The sequence below is a fragment of the Salvia miltiorrhiza genome, chromosome 1 (assembly GCF_028751815.1).
Source record: "Salvia miltiorrhiza cultivar Shanhuang (shh) chromosome 1, IMPLAD_Smil_shh, whole genome shotgun sequence".
In the NCBI taxonomy this organism is placed as follows: Eukaryota; Viridiplantae; Streptophyta; class Magnoliopsida; order Lamiales; family Lamiaceae; genus Salvia; species Salvia miltiorrhiza.
Genome location: NC_080387.1, coordinates 57,873,005 through 57,886,555, shown reverse-complemented (window position 1 = coordinate 57,886,555; position 13,551 = coordinate 57,873,005). Strand labels below are relative to the sequence as shown.

The 13,551-nt window shown below is 36.0% G+C and overlaps 2 protein-coding genes across 6 annotated transcripts; both read right to left on the bottom strand.

Annotated features, from left to right (window-relative positions):
* Window positions 1-3,693: 3,693 nt before the first annotated feature.
* LOC130998216 (protein RICE SALT SENSITIVE 3-like) lies at window positions 3,694-8,164 on the bottom strand. 4 transcript variants are annotated; one of them, XM_057923653.1, is made up of 8 exons: window positions 7,455-8,164; window positions 5,312-5,418; window positions 5,136-5,189; window positions 4,933-5,064; window positions 4,757-4,865; window positions 4,621-4,659; window positions 4,483-4,539; window positions 3,694-4,404 (listed from the first exon to the last, which is right to left on the bottom strand). In XM_057923653.1, the coding sequence occupies exons 1-8, from the start codon at window positions 7,506-7,508 to the stop codon at window positions 3,820-3,822; spliced, it is 1,137 nt and encodes a 378-aa protein (XP_057779636.1). In that variant the 5' UTR covers window positions 7,509-8,164; the 3' UTR covers window positions 3,694-3,819. The 4 variants fall into 4 exon arrangements, with proteins under 4 accessions (XP_057779636.1, XP_057779631.1, XP_057779648.1 ...); XM_057923648.1 differs by having other exon boundaries at window positions 4,621-4,662; window positions 7,455-8,014; XM_057923665.1 differs by lacking the exon at window positions 7,455-8,164 and adding an exon at window positions 5,584-5,784 and having other exon boundaries at window positions 5,312-5,450.
* Window positions 8,165-8,299: 135 nt separating this feature from the next.
* LOC130998241 (protein RER1A-like) lies at window positions 8,300-11,820 on the bottom strand. Of its 2 annotated transcripts, XM_057923680.1 has the most exons (3): window positions 11,283-11,820; window positions 8,776-8,956; window positions 8,300-8,668 (listed from the first exon to the last, which is right to left on the bottom strand). In XM_057923680.1, the coding sequence occupies exons 1-3, from the start codon at window positions 11,645-11,647 to the stop codon at window positions 8,615-8,617; spliced, it is 600 nt and encodes a 199-aa protein (XP_057779663.1). In that variant the 5' UTR covers window positions 11,648-11,820; the 3' UTR covers window positions 8,300-8,614. The 2 variants fall into 2 exon arrangements, with proteins under 2 accessions (XP_057779663.1, XP_057779658.1); XM_057923675.1 differs by having other exon boundaries at window positions 8,300-8,956.
* Between the last annotated feature and the right edge of the window lie 1,731 nt (window positions 11,821-13,551).

Here is a 13,551-nt window from a genome sequence, read left to right as displayed (position 1 = left end):
ATCCCATAGATTTACAAAAAAATTATTTTTTACAATTCATACATTTACCCAGCCAATTCATGCGTATTCTACATAAAACTCATATATTTTTTATAATTCTTATTTCTTATTTTAATAGGTGCTCTCACGGTAGCCCTCCCATATATATATAGGGGAGCGCTCCAGTGAGACCCCCTATTTTTCGTGTAATATGGGGACAATGAATAAGACATACATATTGATGAACGAGACAGTATATACTGATGAACAATGCAGAGTATACTGATGAATAACAAAATTTAAAATATTCAGCTCCCTCCAGAATTCGAACAAAAAAAATCTCTCTCCAGATACAATATCAGTCATAGAATTGATAAAATAAACGCATTAGATCGTGCCTTATGTTACACGAAAAATAGGGGATCTTATTGGAGTGACCCCCTATATATATATATATATGGAGTGGATCCATGGAGAATGATAAAAATTTTGAGTATGAAGAATACAAATAATCCGTTGGATTTCCTAAATCTAACGGTAGTAATTGATTTAAGTAATCCCTAAATATTAATAAAGGCTAATTAGGTAATTAACTTTTTTTTGTTAACCGCCCCATTTCCTATTTGTGTTGACCATATCTCTTTAGTTCCGGAAGACATGCTCCACATATTTATTCATGTCGATTTTTTATTTTTTATTGTCCTTTTATACTACATTTAACAATTTCTAATGAAGTAAGATTATTCGCTATATTTGTTTTGTTTTCCATATCTAGTTTAGTTTTTGGGGTTTTTTTCTCTTTATTTATTTTTGGTTTGTCTATGTTTGTTTTCTTTTTAATTATTTTACAACAATAAATTATTTAACTATCAAATTATGTATAATTTTAAAAAATTGTCATCTCTTTTACGTTTATTTTTGAAATATTTTATGTCATAAAGAAAATTTGAATATTTTATTAGATGTTCGTAATTTTATTACGATTGTTCGAAAAATTCTTTGTTCAATCAGAAAACATATATTTTGAAAGAAGAGAGAAACAATCCTAACCCTTGAATTCGCTTCATCGAACGCACAAGATTCACGTAGATATAATCTCTATTTTTGTAAGTTTAGGAATGAAGGATATTATATTAATTGAATCTCCTATCATATCCATTAATTACCTTAATTAAATCTAATCAAATCTGATTTAATATTCGATCTGTAGAATAAAGACATCAATACTTGTGAATAGTTAGTAAACATACAAAATATTTTTGTTGAATTCTTCATGTATTTTATAAATTCATCTGAACATTGATATACATGCAATAAAAATTTACAGTGAACATTGATATAGTTAGATGAACATACAAAACTTTTTTGTTGAACTCTTCATGTATTTTATAAATTCATCTGAACATTGATATACATGCGATAAAAATTTACAATGAACATTGATATAGGTAGATGAACATACAAAGCACTTTTGTTGAACTCTTCTTGTTTTTTAAAAATTTATCTAAACATTGATATACATACGATGAACAACTGATACATATTTCATGAATATATTGAAATCAAATCAGCTCATAGGATGGAAAATGAGAGAAATTTGCGGGATATAAACTTCCATAACAAATTTGCGGGATATGAACCAAAATCAGATTTTTCGGTAATTAATAATATTAATTAAAATAAGAAAGTGACTTGATCTCAATCGTCCATTCAGTTTCAATGAATGGTTCAGATTTCTTCTTCCTTCTCTTTATAAGGGGGTTTTCTGCTGAAATAGACCATATATATATATATATATATATATATATATAAAATTGAGATTTCTAAATATTTGTAGAATTGAGATTTAGATCTCATCCTTCTATTTTATGTAATCTAATGGCTATCAATTTCGCTGAAATTTTTTATGAACATGTATATAATTTTGATGAACGCAACATATTTTATTTAATATGTTCACTGTAGGATAAAATATTTAGAAATCTCAATTGAACCTAACCATATATATATATATATATATATATATATATATATATATATATATATAGGGAGAGGTTCAAGAAAGAACCATAAATAAAAGAAGACCGGAGAACCATTTTCAGTCATTCGATCATCAAGATCTACGGTGGATGCATCATCTTGTTAGATGAATGCAGATCCTGGGTTTGAATCCTGAAGGGAGCATTTTTTTAAAATTTTTTTAGTGCATTAATTTTAACAGCGGATGCATTAATTTTTACAGTGGATGCATTAAATTTGATGGTTCTCCCGTTCTCACAAATAATGTAGTTCTCTCTAGAACCACACCCTATATATATATATATATATAGGAATTGGTTCAATTGAGATTTATATATATTTTGAGATTTTGAGATAAATGAACATATAAGTACATTTTGATGAACTTGTCAATTAATTTTTATGAACGCGCGTTGGTCTGGGGTTCAATCCCTACAAGTGGCGTGTTTTTTAAATAAATTAAATAGATTCATATGTTCATCAGTTATATTGGTTATGTTCAAAGAATTTATTGATATGTTCATTTATCTCAAAATCTCAAAATATTTAAAATCTCAATATAAGCTAACCCTATATATATATATATATATATATATGGTGTGGTTATAATGAGAACCACACTTATCGTGAGAACATAAGAACCATTAAAATCAATGCATCTGCTATATAAATTAATGCATTTGCGATTAAATTTAATGCATCCGAAAATAATAAAAATTTTGCTCCCTTCAGGATTCGAACCCAGGATCTGCATTCATCCACCAAGATGATGCATCCACCGTAGATCTTGATGATCGAATGGCTTAAAATGGTTCTCCGTTCTAATTTTATTTAGTGGTTCTTATTTGAACCTCTCCCTATATATATATATATATATATATATATATATATATATATAGGGAAGGGCTAAAATAAGAGCATTTCTTAATATATAAAATAAGAATCATTTTCAGCCCTTGGATCATCAAGATCTACGGTTGATTCGTAATCCTGTTGGATTAACTACTCCATATGATAAAAAATTATGAAAGTGAGTATATTTTCACTTTAGTTATCAAAAGTGTGTATATTTCCTTAATATTTATATAGATGCTACAAATTGCCCAGAATGAGGAAAAAACACAAATATTAGGGTACTATTTGCAGTACATTTTTGAGCGGTTGGCCTAGAATTACTGCTAAACACTTAAACCTAAATACTATATTCTTAATTATGTTAAAGCACTTCTCAATATGGAGTGATCCTCAGTAGCAAAGAGTAGAAAATCGGCATAGAAAAAGAAGGTACACCTTTCCCTAATAATATCAAGAAAGCAATTAATTGTCCAAATCATCAACCAATTAAGCAGAGTGGGCCAATTTCAATCACCAGCTTCGCTGTATAGGAAATGGACAAATGAATTATAGTTGTAGCTTAACACTAATCATATGGTGTCTCCTAACATCCAAATTATACATGACACTGATGGCTCAATGTTCATAAACATTCCAAAATGGCAATTATTCCCCTCTCTCTCTCTCCTATAATTCTACCAAACCTGATTTAGGTTTAAACTACAAGTTCTTGCTACTTCTAATATCTTAGGCTTTGTAAATTGCCAGTTATGAGTGTGCCGGTACTTTTTTACTTACTATCAATTTAATTAAATTGTTTTGACACAAATATTTATAGCGCAATTGCATAAGCTAGGACAATAGAAGATAATCACTTAGTATTATTGCTCTGTATAACAATATGAACAATTCCTTGCACACGATGAAGCTAGGGACAAAAATAATGCTAGTAACAATATAATGGCATTGACATAATGCCTCAATGGATCAAGATTTGCAACATTTTTGTGCTCCTCTATGAAGTTCAAATCCTAAAGCCAGCACCCCATCTTCCAATCTCATAGTCTGGCTATGCTTTTCTTCACCAACTCCCTCTTCTTGCCCGCCTCCGGCTTCCACCTTAACAACATCAATATTGTCATCGAAGGACGCGACACCCTCTAACTTGTGGCTCTTTAGAGTGATGCTGTTGCTGTTGCTGTTGAGCAAGATGTCGCCATGAACAAAGCCTTGAGGGCCGTAGTATGGAAGCGGTGCTGAAGGAGCCTTTGGGAGAAACGGCCCAAGATTGGAGGGCAAAAGGGGTGGAATAGACCACAAGGGTGATGCTTCAGCGCTGCAGATTTGTGGACTGTTGTTATATCCTAAACAGTTTTGCCTTTCGAAACCTATCATCTGATGCTTGTCACTTAGCGTTGCAGTCGCCTGCATAAGTCTCGGGGCAGTGTTGTAGTCGAGCTGTGGATTGTGAATGGGATGGTTTGGCCTCTGTGTCATGTATATGCCTGGTATGCTCTGAAGGTAGCTGAACTTTCTCTGTATATTTAGCACCATGTTGAGGTCTTCATCAACCTAAAGAAATCAATAATCTTGGTTAAATGTGTTTTGCATAATGTATGATAACAACACATTGACTACTATTATACACACCTTATCAAATGAGCCTAGTTGGATTGCACCTTCTCGAACTGATATTAGCGCGATAGTCTGTCATGTATATGTTGTTGTTGAAAAATCTGATGCAATGTAATAAGAGAGCAGAAAATTTAAGAAAATGCATTTTCTGACCTCAATGCCTGAGCTGAACTGAGCCTCCCATGCTCTTGGCTGCTGTTGACACGAAATAGAGAGAGATTCAAGAGATTAAGCAGTGAAATGGGAACATCTTTTATTCAAAAATTGGAGATGTAAAATATTTTCTTACTGGATCAATGGATACATTCCATGAAGAAATGAAGGTAGGATCATTTTCTGTTGGGGTATCTCTAAACACCCATTTATGGCTATTATCTGATGCAACTTTACCCACCAATCTGTCAAGAAAAACGAGATTGTAAGATGCTAGTTTGTATATGAGTTGAGAGAGTGATGGGATCTTACCCCTCTCCAAAATTGTAGACTTCATGAGTCATCTTGAAGAAGATATCAGCTCCAAACCTTCTCCTCCCGAATCCATTTCCAGCTCTTTCGCACTCAAAAAAATCACAGAACCCGTCTTCCCAAACAAGAATCCTGATCCAGATGAGGAATCAGACATGGAAAAGGCAAGATACATTTGAAAAAATTGGTTGTGAATGCATTACCAGTTCCTCTTGTTTCCCTTAGCTCGATCGAGGAGGCCGCCTCCATGATCCCACCTGAACAAGATCAAAAGACATGTTCACATAATAACAACCTCTAAAACAACCGCACCAAGAATCAAGAATCAAAGCAATGATGGTGTCACATGATTCCTTTTCTGCAAAGAAAAGTTGCTTACTTTGGAGGTGGAAAATTTCTGGGAAGAATCCTCCAAAAGACGGCGTACACCCACTTTGAAGGAGTCGGAGAAGAATCGGAGCATGCACATAGGCTTCTGAGTGTATGCTGCAACAAACAGTTGAGCATAGGAAGTCCACCTTCCATTGTTCAATTATGAGAGAGAAGAAAAGGAGAGAGAAAACCACAAACTAAAAAAACAAAGGCTAGTGCTTGTTGTGCCCGCAATGAAAAGGAAACAAATAACAGCAAATGAAAGAGAAGTTGTGGTACCAGGCCACAGGGATTTGCAATATGTTGTCAATAATTTTGCATTAGCAAATGCTAAACTCCTTCACATGCTATTTTTTTTTCTTGGATATCATCTTTATCTTGTGGTATATATAGCATGTTGTTATGTTTCTTGAAAATTCTAATCACAGCTTCACAAAATGATGCTTGCCTAATCAAGTAATGGAACTATTAGTCTAAATATCCATTTCTTGTAACATTATGACAACGACATTTATTTCTCCCCGACTCAGAAAAGCTGACCAGAAGTTTACTGCTTTATCATTCACCTTTAACTCTAACCCATTTCCTCACTGTACAAACAAACCAGAAGCTATTTTCTAACAAGAATGACTTCAACTTCAACAAGTTCTTGATCTCAGATCAAACAAAGTCCACAAACTTTAATCAAGACTAGGTTTTTGGTTGACAAAACTCTCGAGAAATTGGAAACTTGGCATCGTCTGTTAGTCGATCAATCTTTGTTTCGGATCATGCAGTTCTAGCTCAGAATTAATGAGTATATGCCACCACCACTAACCAGCATGCATCTGCTGGTGGTGGTTACATGACAACGACGTGCTCTTCGATCCTGCCCCCTCGCAGCACCGCCAAGATCCCCGTCACAAGGGTTTAGATCAAATCTCAGATCTGGGATACCGACATGAATCTTAGGTGCAAGCATACGAGATAGTACTATACTAGTACACTGACAATATTATGTTATATCAATTTCAAATTTGGTTTAGAAATTTTTTATCTTGTTAAATTCTATAATCAAGCTGCTGCTGTAATCTAACCTGTCTCACTTTAAATTTTCATCACCTAAAAACTTTGAGCTAACTTTATGGGCCAAAATGCTGGGGCATATCTTGATTGCTATAATGCAGGAAAGAGACAATATATTGTGGACCAGAATTGAGTAAATTCTCAATCAATGCAAATCTTAAGTAGGTTTAGATTCAACCAACGTCCATACTTGACGCCTGTGTCATGCATTTAATATTTAGCATTAGTCAATATCAGTAAATAACATACGCCATCAAGTTGCTCAACTCTTCTTAACTGGATTCGTTTAATGGTTTTCATCACTTGGAACAGGGCAACAACTTTTGTCTTTGTCTCAACCATAACAAGATTCTTCCAACATAAAAATCCCAACGGGAACAAATCTTTAATTAGGAGATTGAGAAATTACAAGTCCAAATTGTATTATCAAGAAATCCACTTCCACAAATAACAACTCAACTAAGAAGACGTAGGATAGGTAAAACTGTTGCGCTGCATGCGGAACGTAGGATAGAGACACTCAAAGACCAAAAGCAATAATAATATTTCTTAATTGAACATCAAAGTGAGGCATTAGAAAACAAAAAACAGAGTAAACAAAGACAATTTGGAGAGCTAAACATGAGATGAGCAATATTCCGAATTTTAGAGAGGGAAAGTTGGGGCCGATCGCACGAGACCAATAAAGGGTGGTCCACCCAATCCTTGAGTTAGTGGTGAGAGAGGCCCCATTCACCTTTTGAGTGCTAATCTTTTGGGTACAATCCTCATCTTATTCCTAGCTGCTTTATTCCCACACTCTGGATTTACATATATGGCTTCAAACCATGCCATCGCCAACAGGCTTATCACCTACAAGAGTTATCTTCATCGGCATTTACCACCATACATCTCTTCAACTCAAGCATCTTGCAAACCATACACAACAGTTCATACAAACAAGAGATCTACCAATCAATTTTCTCAAGGTCCTCACTCTCAATTTAACGAACCAATATTTCCAACACCATATTTCATCAGATATATCAAAAACAAAGAGGAGATTATGAATAGACTACTCATCCCTATCTCAATTCCTCACTTACCAGGAGGTAGAAAAACTTGAGTGCCTTTCTGCATTTAACCTTTTCCCCGACCATTGATGTAAGTATGGCTGGCTCTGTTGACCGTATAGGAAGAGACTAGAAGCCCAGATACATAATTTGCATGGCAATGCCAATCAACATACTATTTTAGACAGCAATTAGCAAGACTTAAAACGTTTATTTATTACTGAAGTTTATATAATATGGTACCCTCTAATACGACAAGCCAATGTGAAATAATGTACCAAATGGAAAGTAGTACAGAGACTTGATAATTAGAAATACTAAGGCAGAAGAGTGTGCTACCCCTTTCTACAGTGACATCAATAACATGGCCCTTCCGTCCCACCAATAATATCAACTTCCCTACTAGCTTCCCTTATCTTTTATGATAGAGAGCTTTCAAAGATGAATTCCTGTAACGCTAAAGTTCATTTCTCATCTATTCCATGAGAAAAAGTTATCATCCATCTCTTGTGATTTATGAAAAACAATATCCTAAGAGTAGAATCTCATATTCACAACCACACAAAAGGAGCTCACTGCACCTACAGCTCATATATGCAGTGGCATTCTTTTCAGCCAGTGATAAAATTTTATGAAAAGATTGCCATAAGTAGCCTTCTAAAGTTTGAAACATTTATGACATCAAGTGGCATCAACGGCAAGTTAAAATAGGAGCTGACAATACTAGAGAGATTTATTTTGTTTTATTTTTAGGGTGAAAGGTACTTGTCTGAAAGCCTGCACGGAGCACAGCCAACTATGATGGTCACTGGTCACAGGAATGAAGCTGACATTTCTATTTTCTTATTAGGGAGGAAAGATAGGACCACAGTATCAGATGCATAAAAATCTCTCACATATTTCATAAAAAATTAAAAAACAGGGCAGGGCAAAGAAATGTAATTGACCAGGAAAGTTTACATATCGCCGATCAGATAATGAAATCCCAGGTGTAGTAAGCTATACCTAGCAGGAGTTAAGAAACGACAGCACTTAAACACAGGAAAATGAACTTCAAGAAAGGTCACTAGCCCCCTAAAGAATTAATTGCTGATGATACACATGAATACTAAAAGGAGTACAGTAATCACAATCAAAATTTGACGGAAACATGTGAATCTTCAGAATTCTAATGCCCTAATCTACCTTAAGAACTATGGTCTTCCAGTGTTTGTCTCATCAGTAGGAGCTGCCTTCTTGCCATAACGCTGAAGCAAAAGATTTAGAAATTTAACATGGGAGGTAACTGAAAAGTTAAAACTAAAAAGAATGGCTTTGGAAGAAGTTTATAACAATGGATTGAATGAGGACACACCTGCTTCCCGAATGTGAACGGGACATATTTATACTTAATCATATGCATGATTTGCCTCCTCATAGTTAAAAAGAACAGAGCCGACCAGTAAAACAGAAGAATTGGCCAAAATACAGGCACATCAAAGACACTGAAGAACGTCAACAAAAGAGCAACACAAAAAGCCTTTATGAGTGAATGCCTACAACAGAGAGAGAAAGAAAGAGATCAACCCATCATCCTGCAGATCAAGATTAGAAGTGATTATGGTAAAAGTAAAAAAGACAAAATATTAAAACCAGATAGTTTCCTTTAAACTATACTGTATTGGAGATTGAATAAATAATCATAGTGGAAAAACCCGACAAGATGGGATAAAACATATTTCCAATAAATTATGTATTGGAGATGGAATAAATACTCATAGCAGAAAGGACCAGCAAGATAGGCTGAACTGCATTGGAGATAGAAGATATATACTAGGCCAAAAAATCACAACAGGGGTGGGTGTAAACTGCTTAACTAGAACAGTAAAAACTTTTTGGCATTCATATCAGCTAAAAAGTACTCGTATCATCTTACAAAATGTCAACTCAAACTTTATTACAGCCTCTTGCAAAGTGAAACCTACTCATGGCTAATGGTTTCAAAGCTTTGACGGCTTGAGTCCTTGATTCAAATTGATATTAAAATCGACTAAATCAAATAGTATATCATCACATTCATGTCATTGACACTAGACAATGAGTTTTGCATATAAACATCCATTATCTTGCCTACTCACTGTTCAAGGCAATGGGGAAGGGAACTATGTTTTGACCAAGAAAATCTGATAGTAGACAATAATAAAGAATTTAGTTAACAAAGTTAGCGATGAGACATTCTCAAAATGTGAGCGAGAATGAAAATAGATTAAATCTGGTATCTAGATTAAAATTCTACGAGGACAGTACCAGTATCAATTCAGGGTTTTTTCAACACTGAATTCATACTTATCTTGCTTGCTTACTGTTATGTGTGTTTTTACCAAGAAACCCGATGGTGGACCATAATAAGGGATTTGGTTAGGAAGTGAATGGATAATGGACACACACATGTCTATCTGAGGCTTCCAGTATAGTAGTTTTTGAACTAGTGATGTTGAATTTTTAAACTTAATGCAGATGTGGATTGTTTTCTGTCAATTATTTTTAAGTTTGTGATGCAGGTCCTCATATGGCTACCATTTTGCCTATATCTTGGAGACCAAGAATTTGAGTAATAGCTAGCTTATTGCAGATTGCAAGGTTTGAGCCAAGCTTTTTGGCCAAAGTTTGAACTGCGAAATTCAAATGAACTCTAGCACACTTAGTCTGGGAAAATAAGCCAGCAATTTAATTTACCCACTTTTTTCGTACTTTTTTTATGAACAATTTCCAAGCAAGAGGAGACATTAATTTATCAAAGAAAACCATTATTCACTCAGTGATAATCAAGCAGCATGACATTTGAGGCATGTGCAAATGTGCAGAGCTAACAAAAAGATGTTTCCAAAGGAATCAACATCTATTATGAATAAAATATGAAAAGTTCAATCCAAAACTGTCAGCACAGACACACACGTAATGCTCCAGCTCTAGTGAGAACTGGACAATCAACTTCTCCTATCATTGGGAACCAGGAATCATTGTGTTACCATTCTAGAGTCTAGACACAAATGGCCTACTGGAAGGAAAAGAGCAGCCTAGACTTACCTAAACTCATAAAAGACGGAAAATAACTAAGACACGAGAGATCTGAAAGAAGAAAACTAAAAAAGGACTAACTATGCCCGATCACCGGTAAACTAGACAGGTGCCAAGTAATAGGAGTCGTTACTCGCTACAAGCCCATCAGCATCCCATACACTCAATCAAATACCCTGTTCACTAGTATTGGGCTTTAGAGTTTTCCTTCCAAGATTTGCTATTCCCTGACAGACAAGGACTTACTTAAAACAAGAATAACTAGGATTCTCTCACCTGGTGGAACACATAAACTAAATAGCTATTTTACAACTCAAACATCAAAGTTGATACCTGTTCAAACCATTGATAATAAGGTCAAGCAAATGCTTAGAGATCTTTCTTCTCCCTATCCTTCTCCTTTCAATACCTCACCTCCTACTCCACTCCACAACCCACTAATTTGGGCACATGAAATCTTATATTTCTCTCTGTAAAGTCCCAGTGGGCACCTTACAGCAAAGATGCAAGCATTCACCACTCAGATCAACCCTAAACTTCAATGCGCATAAATCATTGGCATGAACTGACATAAAATTCCTCATCCCTATCAAAATTAGCTAAATTTATGATCTTAACAATAATGCCGTGAATGATGACTAACCTAAAATTTGGTCCAGGATACGCTCTGACCTAGATGAGAATGCCATGCCAGATTAAGTCTTATGTAACTTGTTTTAAGTGCGCGCGATACGCTTACACTATCGAACCAGTAATTGAAGAGAAATTATTTTAATTAACAGATGAAGAAAGATCTCATCTGACCAGAACTTAAACTCAGGGAGACGGCGGACAAAGGGGCGAAACTCTTCGGAGCCGCGCGTGGGGAGAGCGGGGCCGTCGGTCAGCCCCTGGATCTCGGGGTCCACCTGCGGCGACAGGAATGCGATCAGCAGCTGCAGGATATAGATTCCTAGGCCGTAAGTGATGATGTAGAACCCCTGAACCAAGTAGACGCGCAGCGCGTATACCCCCGCGATCGCCGCCAGGAAGATCCACCGGTACAGCACCAGCGGCGTCGATTTGTCGAGGAGATGCTGGTAGCGCCGCCACGCCTCGTGGCTTAGTTGCATGAAGGAGGAGGTGCTCGTGTACTCGTCGGCAACGCCAGCTCCGCCGCCGGTATTCATTTTTGAATTCTTTTTCTTCTCTTTTCGGCTATATATGAATTAGTCAGATTTAAACAGAGAATTAATCAATACTGACGAGGGAAAACGGTAAACGCCTTTTCCTGTGCAATTTCGCAATTCGGATTGATCTTCTTCTTTTTCAACGGTTAAAACTGACTGAAACACATTCTAAAGAGATAATAGGGTCAAATGGCCCTATTCAACATACAACATCAAATTTTGTCCACCATTTGAAAAAATATAAATTTTGGCCATTTTTTGTATGTCATGACCATTCTACCATTCTCTCTATCTCTCCTCTCTCTTTCTCATCTCGCCTGCCGCTCTCTCCTCTCTCTTTCTCATCTCCCTCTCTCTCTCCAGCGGCGCCGAGCTTGAAGAATTCGTCGAAGCTCTCGCGGCTTGGGCAGACTTCGTCGGAGTAGAGGATGAGGCGGCGGCGGTGGAGGAGATCCGGTCCTCTGAAATCGGCGGCGTGGAGGAGGTCGGTCAGGTGGCGGAGGATGAGGCGGCGGCGAAGGCAGATCTTAACTGATAAGGCGGCGGTGGATCTGATATGATGAGGCGGCGGCGGTGGATCTGATTTGATCGTTGCGCCGCCTCCTCCATCGACAGATCTGATCTTCGCCTCCTTCAATTTCAGCTATCGACAAATCTGATCTGTGCTGCACGTATGGCACTTATGGCACTTATGGCACTAATAGTGCCATAAGTGCCATACGTGCATACTTCCCCTAGGGTTTAGATATTTCATTTAGGGTTTAGATTATCCATTTGAGGTTTAGATGTTCCATTTAGGGTTTAAATTATCCATTTAGGGTTTAGATGTTCCATTTAGGGTTTAAATGATGTTGTTTCTGTATTTGTGCTGCATGTATGACACTTATGACACTATTAGTGCCATAGGTGTCCAAATGATCATTTTACTTGATTTTATTTTGAATTTCCGTTGGCACTTATGGCACTATTAGTGCCATAAGTGCCAAGATGACTATTTTACTTGGTTTTATAGAGGGTGTCATGGCACTATTAGTGTCATAAGTGCCATCGGAAATCCAAAATAAAACCAAAGTAAAATCTTGGCAGTTATGGCACTAATAGTGCCATAAGTGCCTAACCCGACCCGGCACGCGACCCGCGTGCCTGATCCTACCCGGTCCGCCTCATTAAGGGTAAAAACGTCCAAATCAATAAAAATGACCAAAATTTGTGTTTTTTCAATGTGTGGCCATAAATTATGTTTTATGCTTCATTTTGGCTACTTCAAAATTTTACTCCATTCTAAAAGCTTTCCAAAAATAATACTCCCTTCGTCCCACCACGAATCTTGACACGTATAGTTTCGGCACGAGAATTAAGAAGTTGTAGATTAATGTTTAGTGTATTTAATAAAGTATAAAAAAGATAAAGTAAGAGAAAAAAGATAATAAAAGTGATAAAGTAGAAGATAAAATATAATAATTATTACCTTATTTGAAAATATGTCAAGATTCGTGCGACGGCCCAAAAAGGAAAACGTGTCCGAGGGACGGAGGGAGTACTTACAAAGTGGATGAATTAATGGGCTTGGGTAACGGCATAGATTGAGGCCCAGTGCTCATTTTGGGCCTTTTTATTTTTTAATCCAGTAACACTAAAGAGTGTCAAATGGAATAGTACATTATTAGTAAATTAGTTTGTAAAATAAATAAATAAATTGTCGCAAATACGTGTTATTTTTAAGGCAAACATACTATTTGGACCCAATAATTCACTTTTTCAGGGGATGCTGATAGTTTATTATTATTATTATTATTATTATTATTATTATTATTATTATTATTATTATTTAGGCCAAGGGGATGCTCAGTTGATCGACTCTTTTGTTTATGTTGTTGTTTTGAGGTTCAGTCTGAAATAAATAA

Bases quoted from the DNA above. Each gene is read 5' to 3' on its own strand.
- LOC130998216 (XM_057923648.1), bottom strand. From the start codon at position 7,508: ATGGTCGGGGAAAAGGTTAAATGCAGAAAGGCACTCAAGTTTTTCTAC. The intron at 4,866-4,932 runs GTAAGATCCCAT...TTTTCTTGACAG, and splicing joins GTCTACAATTTTGGAGAGGG to ATTGGTGGGTAAAGTTGCAT. The intron at 4,540-4,620 runs GTCAGAAAATGC...TATACATGACAG, and splicing joins AGTTCAGCTCAGGCATTGAG to ACTATCGCGCTAATATCAGT.
- LOC130998241 (XM_057923675.1), bottom strand. From the start codon at position 11,647: ATGAATACCGGCGGCGGAGCTGGCGTTGCCGACGAGTACACGAGCACC. The intron at 8,957-11,282 runs GTCAGATGAGAT...TCTCTGTTGTAG, and splicing joins CTCCCTGAGTTTAAGTTCTG to GCATTCACTCATAAAGGCTT.